Raw genomic sequence first — 22,534 nt, forward strand, 5'->3', positions numbered from 1 at the left:
AAGTGTATAAATTTATTTCAAATTAAAATTCTGGAAAAGAAGAAACAGAATGATCCTTTTCCTTTAATAATCAGAAAGGTGCACACTTTAGATCTCACTGGGATGGAAAGAAGTCTGCATGTTGATTATAGTGGGCACCTGTTAGGTTGTCTCCCAATCTTACCCTCCCTGGTTCTCCTCAGCTGATAATAAACGCTCCCAACCACGCAAGTGGATCTCATCCCCTCTGCTTTTACCATATGACCCCACAGTTAACAGGTCCAGGACAAGGCACCACATTAGAACTGGCTAACCCAACCTTTTCCTTAGGAACTTGGAGATGAGGCTGGTTCCGTGATATGTTCTCAGAAGCCGCTGACGGCCATACGCTGCTCCTGTGGGCTGGTCCGGGGGTGGGAGGAGGGACGAGAAGGAAGAGAGAATGGGGCTTCGAGACCAAGAGGGGTCCAGGTGCTGAGCCGGTCCCAGTGCCACTGTTTCAAGGCCAGCTGTAACCCTGCCTTTGAGATCTGCCAGGCATTGCTGACCATTTATTTGCTCAAGCTACCTCTCGTCACAATCATTGCTAAAGCAACAAACAAATGGAAACAAATTTCTATATTCTAATAATGCTGTTTCAACAGAAGATAAAAGTTAATTTTCTGAGATCTAAGACGGAACACATGCAGAAGTCTGTGATCACAGATCATTACCCAAAGCTATATTTATGACCCTTTAATCCATGAAAAAGAGCCTTCAGTCATTAATCTGAAATCACAAAATGCAGGCCAAGCTTGCTATCGGTCACCTCCATGATGAAGATGCCTCTCCCTTCTGAATGGCTAATGACAACCAGCATTACACAGAACGGAAAAAATAAACACCAGACTGTCAACAGGAGTTTCATTAACCAACCTACGTGAAGGTCATTAGTCTGCTTGCAAAACTCTTCATAATCCTGCTCAAAATCCATTTTCCGCTGGTCTAAGAAATTATATTCCTTTCCCTTTATGGTGGCAACAATACCCTGAAATGTTATGAAAGAAATAAGACAATATTTCAATATTCTTGCATTACTTAGGTAAATATGACCTTTAAATATAGAACCTGTGCAATCATTCCCCAAAAATCAATTTAAGAGGAGCCTTATTTCTTTAATTATTCTCATTGCTTCATGTATATTACAGGTAGTATAATATTGCCCAATGCATTCAAATACATAATTTTGAAAGCATTTTCATGAGACTTTATGTATTTCTGAAGAAAAATATCAAATAAAAACCTCACCTGAAAATTAGGAAAGATGTTCTGTCTAAAAATTTCTTACAAATTACATCGGAAGTAATGAAAAAGAAAAAGAAGCCCAGGGAACTTCCCTAGTGGCCCAGTGGTAAAGAATCCACCTTGCAATGCAAGGGACGCACGTTCAATCCCTGGTGGGGAACCAAGATCCCACATGCCGCGACGCAACTAAGCCCTCATGCCACAACTACTGAGCTCACGTGCCTCAGCTAGAGAGCTTGCATGCCGCAACTACAGAGCCCATGCACCCTGGAGCCTGCACGCCACAACTAGAGAAAGAGAAAACCCGCACACAACAACTAGAGAGAAGCCCGTGCGCCTCAAGGGAAGAGCAAGGGAAGATCCCGCATGCCTCAACGAAGATCCCATGTGCTGCAACTAAGACCCGACGCAGCCGAAAGAAAGGAAGGGAGGGAGGGAGGGAGGGAGGGAGGAAGGAAGCAAGCAAGCAAGCCCAAAGTAGAATTTACTAAAATATTTTTCATTGAAAAGTTTGTCTTCTCAGAAAATAAATAAGACTTTAACAGAATACAAACAACTTAGGAAGAACACAGTTATAACATCTGCAGATGAAAAACTCTCCTCCAAGCCTCAAATGTCCTAAATAAAATATCAAACCATAATCTACTATTTAAAGAATCTCTAGAATTAATTGCTTCCTCCAAAGCTGCAGTCTGTGACTATAACAGTGCAAATTAGGAAACTCATCTTCTTGAAAATACTATTATCCAAAGTTCTGTTTGCTCTGAATAATGAGCTCTAATGCTCTGTGATCATTCTTAACCAGGTACTAAGCCGTTCTCAAACTCGGTGCCCGCACTGTTGATACAGGCCTATAATCTTTATGAAGAATGTTGGGCCAGCTTCCACAAACACTTCTTCAAAGATATTTCCATTTAAACATCACCTCAAGTGTCTCAATAGACAAGAGTGTATAAGCTGCATAACTTCTTGAATCAAGTTTACAAGTTAAAACAACCTACTCTTTCATGCCGTATAACTACAAAATTAGGTCTATTCAGAAATTGTGTATATATAATGTTATAATGCTACCCATCATGTTACAGGAAATGTGTAAAAGAAGTATGGAAAAGCTACATTCCTACATTTTAAAGTTATATTTTAAAAGATTTGCGGCCCTTAGAAAATTCTGCTTTGTGATTGGATTTAATGGTCACTTAAGAGTATTAAGTAAATAAGCTGATTAATCATGACCTTTAAACCAACTAATCAAACTCAATCTACTAAATCATTTACTTGACAGATATTTATTGCACACCTATTATATGCCAGCAAACTTGGAAGATACAGAAATGAACAGAACAAAGAAACATCCCTGCCCTCGGGAATTTACATCCTCGGTCGGGGAGAGAGGGTGGGAATCTATATAAGTCACAAATAAATGAACAGGATAATTGCAGACAGTGAAAAAATAAGTAACATAGAGTGACTGAGGTGAAACAGAGCTCAAGGAAAACTTAATTGAGAGGGTCATTTAAATCAAGATCTAGAGGCCAAGGAGAAAATAACCATGTGATGATTCAGAGGCAGAACTTTCTATATATATATAGAAAAGGTTTTTTCTTTTTCTCTCCCCAAATCTGATATACTCAGGAAATGAAAAGATTTCTTATATAGACCTAAACTTTTAGAGTAGAAAAATCAATGAGTGACAGTAAATTATATGATCCTTTTCAAATTCAAGTACAAAAAAAAATTAAGGTTTAGTGGCACTGTCCCCAAACAAGAAAAAACTGACTATATCCACATTAAAAATGCAAAGCACATCGTGTTTGCAAATTGTTTTTTAAAAATCTTCGAAACATTAGATCCCTGTGCCCACTTTAAAAACTAAGATTAGTTACACATATATCCTTACAACATAAAGCTGTCAAAAGTCGAAATAATTAAGAATAGTAGAGCTAGGGCTTCCCTGGGGGTGCAGTGGTTGAGAGTCCGCCTGCTGATGCAGGGGACATAGGTTCGTGTCTGGGTCCAGGAAGATCCCACATGCCGCGGAGCGGCTGGGCCCGTGAGCCATTGCCGCTGGGCCTGCGCGTCCGGAGCCCGTGCTCCACAAGGGGAGAGGCCATAACAGTGAGAGGCCCACGTACCGCAAAAAAAAAAAAATAGTAGAGCTAAAATAAAATCCAATCCCTATTATTTTTTTAACATGAGTCCATATAAATGCTTAACTGCAGATATAATCAGATACCAACCACTCAGAACTCAGGGCCAACGAGAGACTGACATGCAGTATATGCTTGATGAAATATTTCTTGCATGAATAAATGAAATAATAAGTTATATTTAAACATTTTTCTTGTGCCACTAATGAAAACGCTTTTGCTAATGATGATTAATTTTAGGCTATAGGGAAGTCATTCTCATAATCACATAGCTGAAAAGAATATATTAGCACCATTACACAATTCTCAAATAGATTTAACGTCTTTATTGTTTAAGGGCCATGAGCTTATCTTTTACATTAGAGACTGATTATTTAAAGCTTTCTGAATACAGTCATTTGCATAACACATTAACGTTTTATTATGGATAAGGGTAGCAAATTTAGTTTTGAAAACAGTACCTGGTATTTAGTGACCATGTTTTCCAGTCCTTCAATCTTAGAATCTTCTAGGACTGAATATGTCTTGAAGGTAGTAAAGATGTCCATTATCTTGGCAAGACGTCTGTGGAAAGTTTCAAATTTTCCAAAAATATACATCTCACTGAATTCAAATTGTTTTTCATTTGGATCTTGTTTAAGCTTTTGTTTGGTCTTGTGAAAGCAGTGCTGGTATTCCTTAAAGTAAAAACCAAAATACAAGAAAGGGAACACAACAAAGATATCAACCTTATTCTCTTAAGTGAAAGCGACAGCAAATTTAGGGTGGAATTACAAAACCTTTCAGTTTCATGCCTCTGTAGCTACTCCTTCATCAGCCTGGGATGTCATCTTTTCCCATCCCCCAACCTAGCAAACTCTTAATTTTTTTTTTTTTTTTCTTTTTGGCCACATGGCATACGGAACTTCCCTGACCAGGGATCAAACCCATGCACCCTGCGTTGGAAACGTGGAGTCCTAACCACTGGACCACCAGGGAAGTTCAAACTCCTAATTATTCATAAGGTGACTCAAAGATGCAGCCTTTCCCCCTGGGTCCCACTGTGTTAGTAGAAGTTTAACTCTTTGTGTATCTCTCCATTCGTCTACAAGAAGCTTAAGGAAAACTACTTCATTTTTGTATCTCTAGTACTTAGTGTGGTGTTGGCACATAGCAGGCCCTCAAAAAGGGTAAAGTAAGTGAACACATGTGGGGGACTGATTTATTAACATTCAAGTTTTCTTAACAGTAAAAGATTACCATTCCTTTTAGCAACCACTAATATGATAACTGCTAAATGATTTAAGGTGCATTGGCAAAAAACAATGTAAAAATAATAAAAAATCTAAATATATTATCAAGTTGACCGTTACCTGCTTCAATTTAATTGCAGATAATATTTTTTCCACAGCAACATCCTGTGGTTGGCTCCAGATCGAAGCAGTCCCATTGTTGGTAATATAGGCTTTACATGCAGATATCATCTGATTGGTCACCTGGAATTTTCCAATACAATGATGCCAAGGACATTAAGCAGCCATCAAACATAAATTGGGCTAAAGGGTCCTTAGCTCTCCTACCTCTCCGAGTATAAAATCTGTAAATAAATCTTTGGATGTATTGTTTTTCCATCACAACTATGATCAAGCACTAACCCTCTTTCTTTCCAGCTTTATTGAAGTATAACTGACGAACAAAAATTGTATATATTTAAGGTGTGCAATGTGAGGCCTGATGTACATATACATAATGAAATGATTAGCAAAATCGAGTATTAACACATCCAACACTTCAGATAATTACCATTGTGTGTGTGTGTTGAGAAAACTTAAGATCTGCTCTCTTAGCAATTTTCAAGCGTACAATACAATATCAGCCATAGTCACCATGCTGTACATTAGGTCCCAGAACTCAGTCACCTTATAACTCAAAGTCTGTAGCCTTTAACCCACATCTCCCCATGTCCCACACTCCCCCAGACCCTGGCAACCACCATTTTACTCTCTGCTTCTATCTGTTCAACTTTTTAAGTTCTACACATCTATTATCAAAGTCATTTGTAAAATCACAGAGCTGGAAGCACTACAGAAAATTGCCGATTCAGACCCCTGTGTTAATGCAGGATGAACATCTTAACCAACCAAGAAGGGATTCACTTCCCTACCTAAAAGCTGTCAAGAGCTTCCTCCACCCCGTCTCCTTCTTCGGCAGCCTGCTCTAAAATCTAACTCACGGTTTCCCAGTGCCATGAAACGAATTGTCCACCCTGATCATTTCATGCCACCATGATCTGTAGCAGAAATGTCAAAAGCAGAAGGCAACAGAGGAAAGAGGAAAGATAATGTGTGTAACTGCCAACATTTTATTTATCCCTCCAAACTTAAAAAAAAAAAAAAAGACTTCAGAATTCTTTTGGTGATTTTTTAATAAATTAAAAGGAAAACTAGAGGTCTATACTGTAGGTATGGAATGACATGATGTCTGGGATTTGCAGTGCAAAGGTTAGGTGCAACAAAATCGGCCATGTGTTGATAGTTGATGATTGGGTGACACGTACATATACATACAATTCTCTTTCCTTTTGTACCTGCTACAAATTTTTCATAATGAAAGGTTTTTGAAAATGAGAGAAATGGTGGTTTCACAATTATGTTCCAAAATAAGGCTTGCAAATGCATGAAACTTGGAGTAATAACACAAATTGACTTTTGAGTCTTCTTCTCAGGGAATACCCCTCCCGACCCCAACATAACATTAATGTGTGAAGAAGTTGGAAGAGGGTCTTGTGGATTCCCCTCCTTTCTTCCTGAGTATGAGAGCAGAAGGAAGTTTCCCATCAAGCTCTCAAGGCTGGATGTCCCTATTCCTGGGAAGAATCATGCCTCTTACTGCATTAGTACTCACAACACAGTCCTGATGAGTCAAAAATGCCTCTATTTTAATACAACATTTAAAACTTTCGCCTTGGTAATGAAAAAGTCATTTACTTCTTAGAGACTGTTCAAAAATGGGAAAAAGCAACAATGCTCACCATAAACACTTATGAGTTAGGACATAAGGTTTAAACATCGTTATGGTTTTGGGCAGAATCATTATAATTGCTTTATGGATTACTGGAACGTTGCAAGTGGCTCTTATTACCATGATTACTGTTCTAATAACACCAAGTAAACAACTGTGGCATCAAATAAATTTGGAGCAGTGGCACATAAAATACGAAACTGAAGATAGCCAGTTAAATATAGTTTTTCTTAATTAAAATTTACCCAATAGATAGAAATCATGTGCTAAATAAAATAAGGAAAGAAATTCTAAAAAGAACCTTTCTTTCATTTTTATTATATATAAAAAATGTAAATATATATTTATATACATATATATAAATAATACAATATTTGTTATATTAATTACTTTGGGAAATAATGCCTTATGATTTGCTAGAATCAGCCTCCTCTCTCTGTTGAGAGATTAAGCTTTTTTTTTTAATTGTAGGGTACATAGACATTGGATTGCACCAATGTGGTAATTTCTTTTTTAAAAAAAAAGATTTATGGGTTTTTTTTAAATATTTATTTATTTATTTATTTTTGGCTGTGTTGGGTCTTAGTTGTGGCGTGCAGGCTGCTCTCTAGTTGTGGCATGCAGGCTCGGTAGTTGTGGCGCATGGGCTCTCTAGTTGTGGCCTGCGGGCTCTAGAGCGTGCAGGCTTAGCTGCTCCATAGCATGTGGGATCTTAGTTCCCTGACCAGGGATCAAACCCGCGTCCCCTGCATTGGAAGGCGGATTCTTAACCACTGGACCACCAGGGAAGTCCCATGGTCATTTCTAATTATAAAAAAAAAAAAAATTAACCATTGGCAAAGAAATCTAAGTGACCATGGACTCTATGCTATGCACTTACCTTTACAAACAGAGACGTGATCTTCTCAGAGGTGTTATAGTAATGAGAGATACTATAGATCATTTTAATTGCATTTATAAGTGCAGGAATAGCATCAATCATGGACATCTGGAAAACATCACAAAAGTTTTCAGGGAAACAGATATCAAACTCAGCAAAATTCCAATAGGCTAATCCTTCCTACTTCATTAGAAAAAAATTTAGGTAAAAGATTTTTATTTAAATTTTTAAAATATTATCTATCACTCTACATAAATAGAATATATTTAGGGGTAATTTTATTTTTATTATTTAGTCACACACAGTTAATCAAATTTTGTTTCAATGCAAGAAACACTAACTTTCTGTTATGGACAAGGAAGTTGTGTTAACAGTTAATTTTGTAATAAATTAAAACAGGCACATCCTAAAGTTAAAATAAAAAAAAAAGAAGAAGAAAAAGAATGAGCCAATAACTCTTCCCACAGTTATTTGAGTATAGTCCAGGATGTCAACTGCAATATTTAATAGGAAATGGAATATGCAATAAATGTTTTTAAAATATAATGTCGCATGTCCTGTCCATCTTATCTGGATAGATAAATAGATGCTAGACAGACAGATATATGATATAAATATTATATATATATAGATATATAGAGACACAGAAGTAGATACACAAGTATATATATATATATATGTATATATATATATATAACTTTCTTAAGAATAAAAAGAAGTTTCTAAGACTTTTCCAACAGACTGTAATAATCACAAACCAAAACTCCACACTCAATTCGGTTAGTGCGAAAGGGTCATCAGTACACCAAGGGGGTAGAAATCTCTAACTCACAGGGTCACTACTGTACAAGGGGTCACAGCATTTCTCAAGTGTGTACAGATATTTGACATTGTCCTTTGCTTCATTAGCTGCATCAGTGATTCGAATATCCATCTCCCGCCAAGTCTAAGCACAGTACAGGGAAGAAATTTTAATGCAATTATTAATAGAGGAAATTCCACTATAACAGCTGCTAAAAGTCATCACAAGTCCCATGGGTCAGACTTTCAGTCTGCCCTATGCATCTCACATAAAACTGAATCCAGAGGGGTGGGGGGCATTGCCACACGGAAGAGCAATTTAAATTTTTTGACAACATTTTCAAAGGTATCTCTTCCAGGCCTTCTCTTAGGACATCTATTCAATAACTAGGACAAAGCCTCAAGAGGGCAGCACCTCCATTTAAACCTACACCCTTGCTCCTCCACAGACTGCTGAATCCATTTTGCACCTCACTCCCATATTGTCTGTGGTAAAGAACGGAAGGGAGCCTCCAGCCCACAGCCGGCAAGGAACTGAATCCCACAACAATCACATAAGCAACTTGGAAGCAAATCCCAGTCAGGCCTTCAGATGAGCCAACACCCTGACTGCAGCCTCAGGCTAGATCTCAAGTCAGATGCTCCCAGCTAAGCTGCACCCAAATCCCTGACCCACAGACTATGAGATAATGTTTGTTGTTTCAGGGGGCTAAGTGTTGGGGTAATTTGTTACACAGGGATATAAAACAAATACACCAGTGCTAAAAAAAAAAAAAAAATAGATAAGGTAAGGTTTCATTATTACTACTCCTCGTTGGTCTGAATTCATAATATACATACAATTGTGTTATTATGTTACATCTTAATGACTTGCAATGCCCTCTAATAATACACATACATACATGTACACCAGCCAACAAATACCTTTCATTCAAAGGCTATTTCCACAGTATCCAAAATTATAAAAGGACAGTATAATCCAACCTTAAAGTCGTTTTCATAGAAGTAGAATGACATTTTTCTGTTCCTAATTCCCCCAGGACATATGCATACAGAATTCTCATTCCCACTTCGTAAAGCGAAAAGCAACCTTCAGAAGTTTCGACCTGGAAGCAGCAAGCACTGCCAACACAGCCTTCACATCTGGGCTCTTCCACTGATCCAGAAGGTAGTTAAATCTAGACAGTCTTCTTTTCCAGTACTCCAACTCTGCTCGGGGCCCAAGGTCATCCGCTTCCGTCCGTAGCTGATTGCTTCCAGCAAGGACCTGCAAGTGCACAGAAGGCCCATGAACCAGTGAGTAGGGCTGGAGATATAAAAGTTATACATAAGCAAAACATAAGGAAAGAAGTGAATTCTGCTATCTGAATCGTGATATATTTTTATTCATCTGCATGCTTCAAATGACAGCCTTTTACTAACTTAACATGTATCCATTTTTTAAATTTCAACAAAAATTTAGTTGACTCATTCTAACGGAAAACTATTTGTTAAAGGAGCTTTCATGAACTTTCGGAGGACGTGACCTCAGAAAGTTTCTTGGCTATTCACTTAGAACCTCAGAGAACAATAACCTTGGAAAGCCCTCATGCCTTCAGTTGGTTAATTTCCATTATGCTTCCTTATTGATGTAACATCCAGCTTCACTTGGGACTTTTCTGAAAATATTTATTTATTTTTAATTTTTTTTTTTTTTTGCGGTACGCGGGCCTCTGACTGTTGCGGCCTCTCCCATTGCAGAGCACAGGCTCCGGACGCGCAGGCTCAGCGGCCATGGCTCACGGGCCCAGCCGCTCCACGGCATGTGGGATCTTCCCGGACCGGGGCACGAACCCGTGTCCCCTGCATCAGCAGGCGGACTCTCAACCACTGCACCACCAGGGAAGCCCTGAAAATATTTTTTTTTAAGGTTAAGTCTTGAGCTTTGTTTTGGAGGACACACTGAATTAGAAAGCTTCTTGTACTTCTACAGAGAGATTCTCTTCAAAGTAACTTACACCTTTCAGAAAAAAAACTGGCCAAGTACAGTCATTTAGTTATATAAAGTTATTTACTTTCATCTCCTAGAATTCTTACTATCTCTTAACTAATGACTATAAATTAAAATTGCATTGCACCTGTCACCTTGTTAGGGACTTGTGGTAAAATACTTAGGCAAATGGGAATGGGATGTGACATACCTTCTTCCACTGGCTGCTTCAGTAACATGGCATCTGAACTAGTCAGTGTTCAGATAGCTAGTTTCTGTTGTTTCGTTTCTGAAAATTACCTGCTCTGTTTGTTTGATCCATACTTTCATACAACCTTCTATTTTTTCCAAAGTCTCAGGGTTATTAGCTAGAGTCAAGTAGTCTACAGGTTCCTTCAGCGTTTTCAGTTCAAATATGTCACACTTTTGAAGGTTCACCTAATTAAAATGAAAGTTAAATAATCAGATGATGCTATTTTAACACACACAAACACACACACTTCTGACTGATCCAAAAGGATCTTAAGGGGATTCTCTCTAGTCTAAACTATCTTGCTTCCTGAGAAATGTCCTTGAAAACACAGTGAGACATATTGCATTGAGCACACCAGTAGAGCTGATTGGTTCTGAGGTCAAATTTTGGGTCAAAAAAAAAACCACCAAACAGTGAACTAGAGAGAGAGAGAGAGAGACATAATATCACAGAATTTGAGAATTGATAGGGAACTTGGAAATTAAGTAGTCAACTCATGAAACCAAAGAAAGTGGGGGGCCTTCAAAAAAATTGACTGGGGGGGAGGGGTAATTCTAATCTATCATATTCTTTTTGGAAACTAACCAGAGGAAAAGACGTTCATGTCCTTATCCAAAAACTTCCTTATGGTTAGCAAGTTCAATGGCAAATACACAGATTCATTTCAGGAGGGAGGGGTGGAGAGGGGTAGGAAAAGAGGTGTGTTGGATTTTGACTTGACAAAGAAACCTAGGATATTTTTAAACACACATAACCCCAAAACACCTCAATATTTGATGAGGACATTTTCCTTCTGGTAAGAGTGCACCTGGCCCTGTGAGTCTCTCAATTGAGGTCTCAGCGCCCCACTCCTCACTCCTGACAGACACTGCACCCTCCGTCTGCCACACCTCCTGGACCTCTCCTTGGTTTTACAGGGGAGGCTTCCAGGCTTCATGAAGTGGCACTGCCTGTCTCCTGTGTGAGGTTCCATCCCACATTTTTTAAAACCTCTACCGCAGTATGAAGTGGAACCATATGAAAACACTACTCTTTTCAGTAGAACAACTATTTAATTTGGCTCAACTTGCATTTAGGATGGCCTGCATCATAGTTAATTGCAAATAGAGCTCAGATGTTAGCTGGAATCATCCTGCCCCTGTCTGGATAACATTTAGTCAACTCCCCCATCCCACATCCTTTAAAAGGCCTATAGCATCCCGCCCTGCCAATATCCCAATAGGTCCCAAAAGTTCTCAGTATTCCCTGGAGAGTAGTGAACGTTACACTGCCATTGGTCTAATGGGATCCATTTCTCTATCTCCCACACATGCCTGCCCTGGGCTGTCATCTATCACGGTTTTGTATCCACCACCATCTACCCCAGGTAATCACTAACACAGGTTTACTGTAGGTGGCACAAATTTTATTGAAGCTAAATCCTGAAAATGCCAAACTGATTCTTAAAGGCCCTTTTGCTCACTGGCTGGACCACAGAACCCAACCCACTCTCTCTAGATATGTCAATTCGTCTCTCCTTCTCCCTCCTCTTCAAGACTTCCTCCCATCCCTACCCACCATCACCCCCCCATCTTCCCCCAGCACACAGCTATCACTAACCATCCCCACACACACACACACACACACACACACACACACACACACACACACACCACACACCACACTCTGGCTCCAAATTCCTTTCCTTCTAGGCTGCAGAGCAATACCAGAAGCACTTCATACTCTTCTCTTTGCAGTCCAACATCTGACATGACAGCGTAAAATCCTCCATTGCGGCCAACATTTCTTTGGAACCCCTAATGCACTCATCACTCCAAATTATAGAAATTTAAATCTAGTCACCACCACCTCTTCAGGGGGCAACAAAAACACCCACAAAATATTTTCAAGATTTGCAAGTAGTGGAATCAAGGCCCTCTAAGAGAAGTATTACACACTTACATATTGATTTGTTCACCATCAGATAATGTTTGAAGGAATAACATGTTTGTTCTTACCTTCTCCTTCAAACTCTCCTGTGCACTGACCAGGACACTCACGAAGCCTTCCAGGGAGCCCAGGAACTCCTGCTGAAGGCTGGAGGCTTCCGGAAGGCCCTCGAGCTCACCCCAGCCGTGGCTTGTGGCCCTGAGAGCAGGAATGAAGATGTCCGACAGCAGACGTCTCACACTGTTGAGCAAACCCCCGTCTGCAGTGTCAAGCATGTTGAAGCTCACCTCCTGCAAAACAATCGGGAAAACCTTCATGGTAAAAATTATCTTCAACTGCAACCTAGCTACTGAGTCATTTCTGATGGTGTTCATTAACCAAATATCCTATGGGAATAAATGAAGACCAACCAAATGAGAAAAGCAAAGGCTGTTTATTCAGAGCAAGAATTGATTCCTTGCAATAGCAAGGGAGTCGGCCACCATCACTTGCATTTCAGCAGAGACTCAAAAGCAGGCAGAGGAGTGGGAAAGCTTCCTAGTGGAGAAAAGGGAGGCTCAGGTGGGCCCTGAGGGGAGGTTGTTGGCCTGGGGAAGCTGAAGGTGGGCTCACTAGAAGCAGGGCACCCTGTGTGATTGGTTAAGGGTGCACACTTGGCCTTCTCTGGTTGGCCCCAAGGAAGTATGTTGAAAGTACAGACAAAAATTGAGGCTGGAGGTGTGGTGGGGGCCGGCCGAGCTGACCACGCACAGACCCAGCGCGGCGGCACTGCGGCCCCGGGTCAGCCGGCGCCGGGGACATGCGCTGATTCGATCCCTCCGGAGAAGAAATGGGAAAAATAGAAAATGTAAACAAAGAACTATAAGTTATAAGAATAAAAACAAATGAGAACAGTAGAACTGAAAAATACAACAATCAAAAAACTTTGCTCAAGAGTAGAGTGGAGGGGGAAGGCGGAAGATGGCGGAAGAGTAAGACGCGGAGATCACCTTCCTCCCCACAGATACACCAGAAATACATCTACACGTGGAACAACTCCTACAGAACACCTACTGAAGGCTGGCAGAAGACCTCAGACCTCCCAAAAGGCAAGAAACTCCCCACGTACCTGGGTAGGGCAAAAGGAAAAAAGAAAAAACAGAGACAAAAGAATAGGGACGGCACCTGCACCAGTGGGAGGCAGCTGTGAAGGAGGAAAAGTTTCCACACACTAGGAAGCCCCTTCGCGGGCGGAGACTGCGGGAGGCGGAGGGGGGAGCTTCGAAGCCGCGGAGGAGAGCACAGCAACAGGGTTGGGGAGGGCAAAGCGGGGAGATTCCCGCACAGAGGATCGGTGCCGACCCGCACTCACCAGCCCGAGAGGCTTGTCTGCTCACCCGCCGGGGCGGGCGGGGCTGCGAGCTGAGGCTCTGAGGCTCGGGTTTCGGACGGAGCGCAGGAAGAGGACTGGGGTTGGCGGCTTGAACATAGCCTGAAGGTGTTAGTACGCCACGGCTGGCCGGGAGGGAGTCCGGGGAAAAGTCTGCACCTGCCAAAGAGGCAGGAGACTTTTTCTTCCCTCTTTGTTTCCTGGGGCGTGAGGAGAGGGGTTTAAGAATGCTGCTTAAAGGAACTCCAGAGACGGGCGCGAGCCGCGGCTGAAAGCGCGGAATCCAGAGACGGGCGCGAGCCGCGGTTGATCCAGAGACGGGCGCAAGCCGCGACTAAAAGCGCGGACCCCAGAGGCGGGCGGGAGATGTTAAGGCTGCTGCTGCAGCCACCAAGGGGCCTGTGTGCGAGCACAGGTCACTCTCCACACCCCTCTTCCGCGGAGCCTGTGCAGCCCGCCACTGCCAGGTTCCCGGGATCCAGGGACAACTTCCCCGGGGGAACGCACAGTGCGCCTCAGGCTGGTGCAAAGTTACGCCGGCCTTTGCCACCCCAGGCCCGCCCCCACACTCCGTGCCCCTCCCTCCCCGCCGGCCTGAGTGCGCCAGAGCCCCCGAATCAGCGGCTCTTTTAACCCCATCCTGTCTGAGCAAAAAACAGACGCCCTCCAGCGACCTACACGCAGTGGCAGGGCCAAATCCAAAGCTGAGCCCTGGGAGCTGTGAGAGCAAGGAGGAGAAGGGGAGATCTCTCCCAGCAGCCTCAGAAGCAGCGGATTAAAGCTCCACAATCAACTTGATATACCCTGCATCTGTGGAATACCTGAATGGACAACCAATCATCCCAAATTAAGGAAGTGGACTTTAGGAGCAAGATCTATGATTCTTTCCCTTTTCCTCTTTTTGTGAGTGTGTATGTGTATGCTTCTGTGTGAGAGCTTGTCTGTATAGTCTTGCTTCCACCATTTGTCCTAGGGTTCTATCCGTCCGTGGTTTTTTTTAAAATTTTTTTTCTTAATAATTAATTTTAATAACGTTATTATACTTTACCTTCGTTCTTTCTTTCTTTCTTTCCTTCCTTCCTTCCCTCCTTTAGACAACGAATCATCCCAAATTGAGGAGGTGGTCTCTGACAGCAAGATTTATGATTTTTCCCCATTTACCTCTTTTAGTGAGGGTGTATGTGTATGCTTCTGTGTAAGATTTTGTCTGTATAGCTTTGCTTCCAGCATTTGTCCTAAGGTTCTATCCGTCCCTTTTTTTTTTTCTAAATAAGAATTTTTTAATTCAATAACTTTATTATACTTTATTTTATATTTACTGTATCTTCTTTCTTTCTGTCCTTTTTCCTTCTTTCCCTCCTTCCTTCCTTCCTCCCCCCTCCCTCCCTCCTTTCTTTCCTTCTTGCCTTCTTTTCTTCTTTGCTTCTTTCTTTCTTCCTTCCTTCCTACCCTCCTTTCCTTCTTTCTTTCCTCATACTTCTACTAATTCCCTCTACTTTTTCTCCCTTTTATCCTGAGCCGTGTGGATGAAAAGCTTTTGGTGCTCCAGCCAGGAGGCAGGGCTCTGCCTCTGAGGTAGGAGAGCCAACTTCAGGACACTGGTCAACAAGAGACCTCCCAGCTCCACATAATATCAAACGGCGAAAATCTCCCAGAGACCTCCATCTTAACACCAGCACCCAGCTTCAGTCAACGACCAGCAAGCCACAGTGCTGGAAAACCTATGCCAAACAACTAGCAAAACAGGAACACAACCCCACCCATTAGCAGAGAGGCTGCCTAAAATCATAATAAGGCCACAGACACCCCAAAACACACCACCAGACGTGAACCTGCCCACTAGAGAGACAAGATCCAGCCTCATCCACCACAACACAGGCACTAGTCCCCTCCACCAGGAAGCCTACACAACCCACTGAACCAATCTTAGCCACTGGAGACAGACATCAAAAACAGGAGGAACTACGAACCTGCAGCCTGCAAAAAGGAGACCCCAAACACAGTAAGATAAGCAAAATGAGAAGACAGAAAAACACACAGCAGATAAAAGAGCAAGATAAAAATGCACCAGACCTAACAAATGAAGAGGAAATAGGCAGTCTACCTGAAAAAGAATTCAGAATAATGATAGTAAGGTTGATCCGAAATCTTGGAGATAGAATGGACAATAGATTGGACAAAATGCAAGAATCAGTTAACAAGGACCTAGAAGAACTAAAGATGAAACAAGCAACGATGAACAACACAATAAATGAAATTAAAAGTACTCTAGATAGGATCAATAGCAGAATAACTGAGGCAGAAGAACGGATAAGTGACCTGGAAGATAAAATAGTGGAAATAACTACTGCAGAGCAGAATAAAGAAAAAAGAATGAAAAGAACTGAGGACAGTCTCAGAGACCTCTGGGACAACATTAAACGCACCAACATTCGAATTATAGGGGTTCCAGAAGAAGAAGAGAAAAAGAAAGGGACTGAGAAAATATTTGAAGAGATTATAGTTGAAAACTTCCCTAATATGGGAAAGGAAATAGTTAATCAAGTCCAGGAAGCACAGCAAGTCCCATACAGGATAAATACAAGGAGAAATACGCCAAGGCACATATTAATCAAACTTTCAAAAATTAAATACAAAGAAAGCATATTAAAAGCAGCAAGGGAAAAACAACAAATAACACATAAGGGAATCCCCATAAGGTTAACAGCTGATCTCTCAGCAGAAACCCTACAAGCCAGAAGGGAGTGGCAGGACATACTGAAAGTGATGAAGGAGAAAAACCTGCAGCCAAGACTACTCTACCCAGCAAGGATCTCATTCAGATTTGATGGAGAAATTAAAACCTTTACAGACAAGCAAAAGCTGAGAGAGTTCAGCACCACCAAACCAGCTTTACAACAAATGCTAAAGGATCTTCTCTAGGCAAGAAACACAAGAGAAGGAAAAGACCTATAATAACAAACCCAAAACAATTAAGAAAATGGGAATAGGAACATACATATCGATAATTACCTTAAATGTAAATGGACTAAATGTTCCCACCAAAAGACACAGATTAGCTGAATGGATACAAAAACAAGACCCTTATATATGCTGTCTACAAGAGACCCACTTCAGACCTAGAGACACATACAGACTGAAAGTAAGGGGATGGAAAAAGATATTCCATGCAAATGGAAACCAAAAGAAAGCTGGAGTAGCAATTCTCATATCAGACAAAATAGACTTTAAAATAAGGACTATTAAAAGAGACAAAGAAGGACACTACATAATGATCAAGGGATCGATCCAAGAAGAAGATATAACAATTGTAAATATTTATGCACCCAACATAGGAGCACCTCAATACATAAGGCAAATACTAACAGCCATAAAAGGGGAAATCGACAGTAACACATTCATAGTAGGGGACTTAAACATCCCACTTTCACCCATGGACAGATCATCCAAAATGAAAATAAATAAGGAAACACAAGCTTTAAATGATACATTAAACAAGATGGACTTAATTGATATTTATAGGACACTCCATCCAAAAACAACAGAATACACATTTTTCTCAAGTGCTCATGGAACATTCTCCAGGATAGATCATATCTTAGGTCACAAATCAAGCCTTGGTAAATTTAAGAAAATTGAAATTGTATCAAGTATCTTTTCTGACCACAACGCCATGAGACTAGATACCAATTACAGGAAAAGGTCTGTAAAAAATACAAACATATGGAAGCTAAACAATACACTACTTAATAACGAAGTGATCACTGAAGAAATCAAAGAGGAAATCAAAAAATACCTAGAAACAAATGACAATGGAGACACAACGACCCAAAACCTGTGGGATGCAGCAAAAGCAGTTCTAAGGGGGAAGTTTATAGCAATACAAGCCCACCTTAAGAAGCAGGAAACATCTCGAATAAACAACCTAACCTTGCACCTCAAGCAATTAGAGAAAGAAGAACAAAAAAACCCCAAAGCTAGCAGAAGGAAAGAAATCATAAAAATCAGATCAGAAATAAATGAAAAAGAAATGAAGGAAACAATAGCAAAGATCAATAAAACTAAAAGCTGGTTCTTTGAGAAGATAAACAAAATAGATAAACCACTAGCCAGACTCATCAAGAAAAAAAGGGAGAAGACTCAAATCAATAGAATTAGAAATGAAAAAGGAGAGGTAACAACTGACACTGCAGAAATAAAAGAGATCATGAGAGATTACTACAAGCAACTCTATGCCAATAAAATGGACAATCTGGAAGGAATGGACAAATTCTTAGAAATGCACAACCTGCCAAGACTGAATCAGGAAGAAATAGAAAATATGAACAGACCAATCACAAGCACTGAAATTGAAACTGTGATTAAAAATCTTCCAACAAAGAAAAGTCCAGGACCAGATGGCTTCACAGGCGATTTCTATCAAACATTTAGAGAAGAGCTAACACCTATCCTTCTCAAACTCTTCCAAAATATAGCAGAGGGAGGAACACTCCCAAACTCCTTCTACGAGGCCACCATCACCTTGATACCAAAACCAGACAAGGATGTCACAAAGAAAGAAAACTACAGGCAATATCACTGATGAACATAGATGCAAAAATCCTCAACAAAATACTAGCAAACAGAATCCAAAAGCACATTAAAAGGATCATACACCATGATCAAGTGGGGTTTATTCCAGGAATGCAAGGATTCTTCAATATACGCAAATCTATCAATGTGATAAACCATATTAACAAATTGAAGGAGAAAAACCATATGATCATCTCAATAGATGCAGAGAAAGCTTTTGACAAAATTCAACACCCCTTTATGATAAAAACCCTGCAGAAAGTAGGCATAGAGGGAACTTTCCTCAACATAATAAAGGCCATATATGACAAGCCCACAGCAAACATCATCCTCAATGGTGAAAAACTGAAAGCATTTCCACTAAGATCAGGAACAAGACAAGGTTGCCCACTCTCACCACTCTTATTCAACATAGTTTTGGAAGTTTTAGCCACAGCAATCAGAGAAGAAAAGGAAATAAAAGGAATCCAAATCGGAAAAGAAGAAGTAAAGCTGTCACTGTTTGCAGATGACATGATCCTATACATAGAGAACCCTAAAGATGCTACCAGAAGACTACTAGAGCTAATCAATGAATTTGGTAAAGTGGCAGGATACAAAATTAATGCACAGAAATCTCTGGCATTCCTATATACTAATGATGAAAAATCTGAAAGTGAAATCAAGAAAACACTCCCATTTACCATTTCAACAAAAAGAATAAAATATCTAGGAATAAACCTACCTAAGGAGACAAAAGACCTGTATGCAGAAAATTATAAGACACTGATGAAAGAAATTAAAGATGATACAAATAGATGGAGAGATATACCATGTTCTTGGATTGGAAGAATCAACATTGTGAAAATGACTCTACTACCCAAAGCAATCTATAGATTCAATGCAATCCCTATCAAACTACCACTGGCATTTTTCACAGAACTAGAACAAAAAATTTTGCAATTTGTATGGAAACACAAAAGACCCCGAATAGCCAAAGCAATCTTGAGAACGAAAGAAGGAACTGGAGGAATCAGGCTCCCTGACTTCAGACTATACTACAAAGCTACAGTTATCAAGACGGTATGGTACTGGCACAAAAACAGAAAGATAGATCAATGGAACAGGATAGAAAGCCCAGAGATAAACCCATGCACATATGGACACCTTATCTTTGATAAAGGTGGCAGTAACGTACAGTGGAGAAAGGACAGCCTCTTCAATAAGTGGTGCTGGGAAAACTGGACAGCTACATGTAAAAGTATGAGATTAGATCACTCCCTAACACCATACACAAAAATAAGCTCAAAATGGATTAAAGACCTAAAGGTAAGGCCAGAAACTATCAAACTCTTAGAGGAAAACATAGGCAGAACACTCTATGACATAAATCACAGCAAGATCCTTTCTGACCCACCTCCTAGAGTAATGGAAATAAAAACAAAAATAAACAAATGGGACCTAATGAAACTTCAAAGCTTTTGCACAGCAAAGGAAACCATAAACAAGATCAAAAGACAACCCTCAGAATGGGAGAAAATATTTGCAAATAAAGCAACCGACAAAGGATTAATCTCCAAAATTTACAAGCAGCTCATGCAGCTCAATAACAAGAAAACAAACAACCCAATCCAAAAATGGGCAGAAGACCTAAATAGACATTTCTCCAAAGAAGATATACAGACTGCCAACAAACACATGAAAGAATGCTCAACATCATTAATCATTAGAGAAATGCAAATCAAAACTACAATGAGATATCATCTCACACCAGTCAGAATGGCCATCATCAAAAAATCTAGAAACAATAAATGCTGGAGAGGGTGTGGAGAAAAGGGAACACTCTTGCACTGCTGGTGGGAATGTGAATTGGTTCAGCCACTATGGAGAACAGTATGGAGGTTCCTTAAAAAACTACAAATAGAACTACCATATGACCCAGCAATCCCACTACTGGGCATATACCCTGAGAAAACCAAAATTCAAAAAGAGTCATGTACCAAAATGTTCATTGCAGCTCTATTTACAATAGCCTAGAGATGGAAACAACCTAAGTGCCGATCATCAGATGAATGGATAAAGAAGATGTGGCACATATATACAATGGAATATTACTCAGCCATAAAAAGAAACGAAATTGAGCTATTTGTAATAAGGTGGATAGACCTAGAGTCTGTCATACAGAGTGAAGTAAGTCAGAAAGAAAAAGACAAATACCGTAGGCTAACACATATATATGGAATTTAAGAAAAAAAATGTCATGAAGAACCTAGGGGTAAAGCAGGAATAAAGACGCAGACCTCCTAGAGAACGGACTTGAGGTTATGGGGAGGGGGAAGGGTGAGCTGTGACAGGGCGAGAGAGAGTCATGGGCATATACACACTAACAAACGTAGTAAGGTAGATAGCTAGTGGGAAGCAGCCGCATGGCACAGGGATATTGGCTCGGTGCTTTGTGACAGCCTGGAGGGGTGGGATAGGGAGGATGGGAGGGAGGGAGACGCAAGAGGGAAGACATATGGGAACATATGTTTATGTATGACTGATTCACTTTGTTATAAAGCAGAAACTAACACACCATTGTAAAGCAATTATACCCCAATAAAGATGTTAAAAAAAAAAAAATTGAGGCTGGCATTCATGAATCAAGTCCTGGCCATTTCGACCAATTGTTAGAGGAGTTATTAATTCATTTCCTAGCTGGCTTCCTACCAGGTTGACACAGCTGTCTGGCTACCTGTGTTGTTTATTGCAGGTAAGGGAGGTTGATTTCCTGAGCAGATTGCTGCGGGCTGTCGGTCAAAGTCTTTTGGTAGATGGTCTGTTTGTATATTGTCTCTTGATCCAGTAAATTATTATTTTGACACCTAGTTAAGACATAAGCTTTATACTCTTCTAAATTTCAATCATCAAATAAAAGCATGGGGTGACTTCCCTGATGGTCCAGTGGTTAAGACTCTGCGCTCCCAATGCAGGGATCCTAGGTTCGATCCCTGGTCAGGGAATTAGATCCCACATCCATGCTGCAACTAAAGATCCCGCATGCCACGACTAAGACCCAGCACAGCCAAATAAATAAATTTTTTTAAAAAAAGCATAGGGACTTCCCTGGTGGCACAGTGGTTAAGAATCCGCCTGCCAATGCAGGGGACATGGGTTCAATCCCTGGTCCAGGAAGATCTCACATGCCGCGGAGCAACTAAGGCCGTGCACCACAACTATTGAGCCCATGAGCCACAACTACTGAAGCCCACACGCCTAGAGCCTGTGCAGCACAACGAAGAGTAGCCCCCGCTCACTGCAACTGGAGAAAGCCCGTGCCCAGCAACGAAGACCCGACGCACCAAAATAAATAAATAAATAATTTTTTAAAAAGATTTTAAAATAAATAAAAATAAAAGCAGAAATAAGTAGAATACCAGATGTTTACCAGTTTATTTGCTCCAAGCAGCTAATGCACCCATTGAAGGAAGGGGAGACTTGTACAGATGCATTTTATTTTGCAAAAAAAAAATAAAGTTATACAGAAGACCCTTGAGTAATGCTGGGGTTACGGGCTCCCACCCTACAAGCAGTTGGAAAATCTGGGTGTAACGTATAGCCAGCCCTCCATATCCGCAGTTTCTTATCCCTGGTTTCGCATCCTCAGATTCAGCCGTGGACCATATAGTACGGTAGTATTTACTACTGAAAAAAATCCATGTATAAATGGACCCACACAATTCAAACCTGTGCTGTTCAAGGGTGTATCCGCTGTAATAAATCTTATTTTAAATGTAAGAAATATGCCATTAAGTAAATGATGTAGAGGAATTGTTTTTAAAAGGAAAGACCTCACTGTTTCACACACACTCACAGATACAATGTTATATCAATTTTTGTTAATAAATTGAATATTAAGTCCTCTTACTCAACAGATTTTAAGGAACTGTCCTCTTAATTGCTCGCTTTTAGTGCTTCTAAAATATTTCTTTGAAAGTAGTTTTAAATACTTAATATGATGGTTGTTTCCATGGGAAGGGATATTTTGGTAGAATTTATGTGATTTTTGGTAATTTGGGATAAAGGATTGCTGTTGCCTCTTACCTGATGAATGTTCTCAGGGGTGATGGGTCTGGAAGGGTTGGTCCTGATGAAGAACACACAAACCCCAGTAAGAGCAACATCTTTTCCCTCCGTCACGAACACCTTAGGTTTTTTAATCTTTCCAGAAATACGATTTATTCCTCCTGGAGAGCCAAGTTGCCCTACAAATGCAAAAGAATTTTAGTTTTACGAATACTATTTCCATGTGGTCGCCTCTTAGAATGAAGTTTCCTTGTTAAAATATTGATATGTTGACTCAGCCACGTGCCCTAGAAGTTCCACCTCT

The 22,534-nt window shown here is 40.5% G+C and overlaps 1 protein-coding gene across 1 annotated transcript in view; it reads right to left on the reverse strand.

Annotated features, from left to right (window-relative positions):
* The window catches only part of DNAH5 (dynein axonemal heavy chain 5), a 273,908-nt gene that overhangs the window by 183,517 nt on the left and 67,857 nt on the right, over positions 1 to 22,534 (reverse strand). The window contains exons 4-12 of the mRNA XM_030856579.2: positions 22,249 to 22,409; positions 12,311 to 12,532; positions 10,361 to 10,498; positions 9,182 to 9,358; positions 8,123 to 8,236; positions 7,291 to 7,398; positions 4,763 to 4,885; positions 3,872 to 4,087; positions 899 to 1,006 (exon numbers count right to left, since the gene is read on the reverse strand). Coding sequence (XP_030712439.2) covers positions 899 to 1,006; positions 3,872 to 4,087; positions 4,763 to 4,885; positions 7,291 to 7,398; positions 8,123 to 8,236; positions 9,182 to 9,358; positions 10,361 to 10,498; positions 12,311 to 12,532; positions 22,249 to 22,409 — 1,367 coding nt within the window. The remainder of the gene's footprint in view (positions 1 to 898; positions 1,007 to 3,871; positions 4,088 to 4,762; positions 4,886 to 7,290; positions 7,399 to 8,122; positions 8,237 to 9,181; positions 9,359 to 10,360; positions 10,499 to 12,310; positions 12,533 to 22,248; positions 22,410 to 22,534) is intronic.

The sequence above is a fragment of the Globicephala melas genome, chromosome 3 (assembly GCF_963455315.2).
Source record: "Globicephala melas chromosome 3, mGloMel1.2, whole genome shotgun sequence".
In the NCBI taxonomy this organism is placed as follows: Eukaryota; Metazoa; Chordata; class Mammalia; order Artiodactyla; family Delphinidae; genus Globicephala; species Globicephala melas.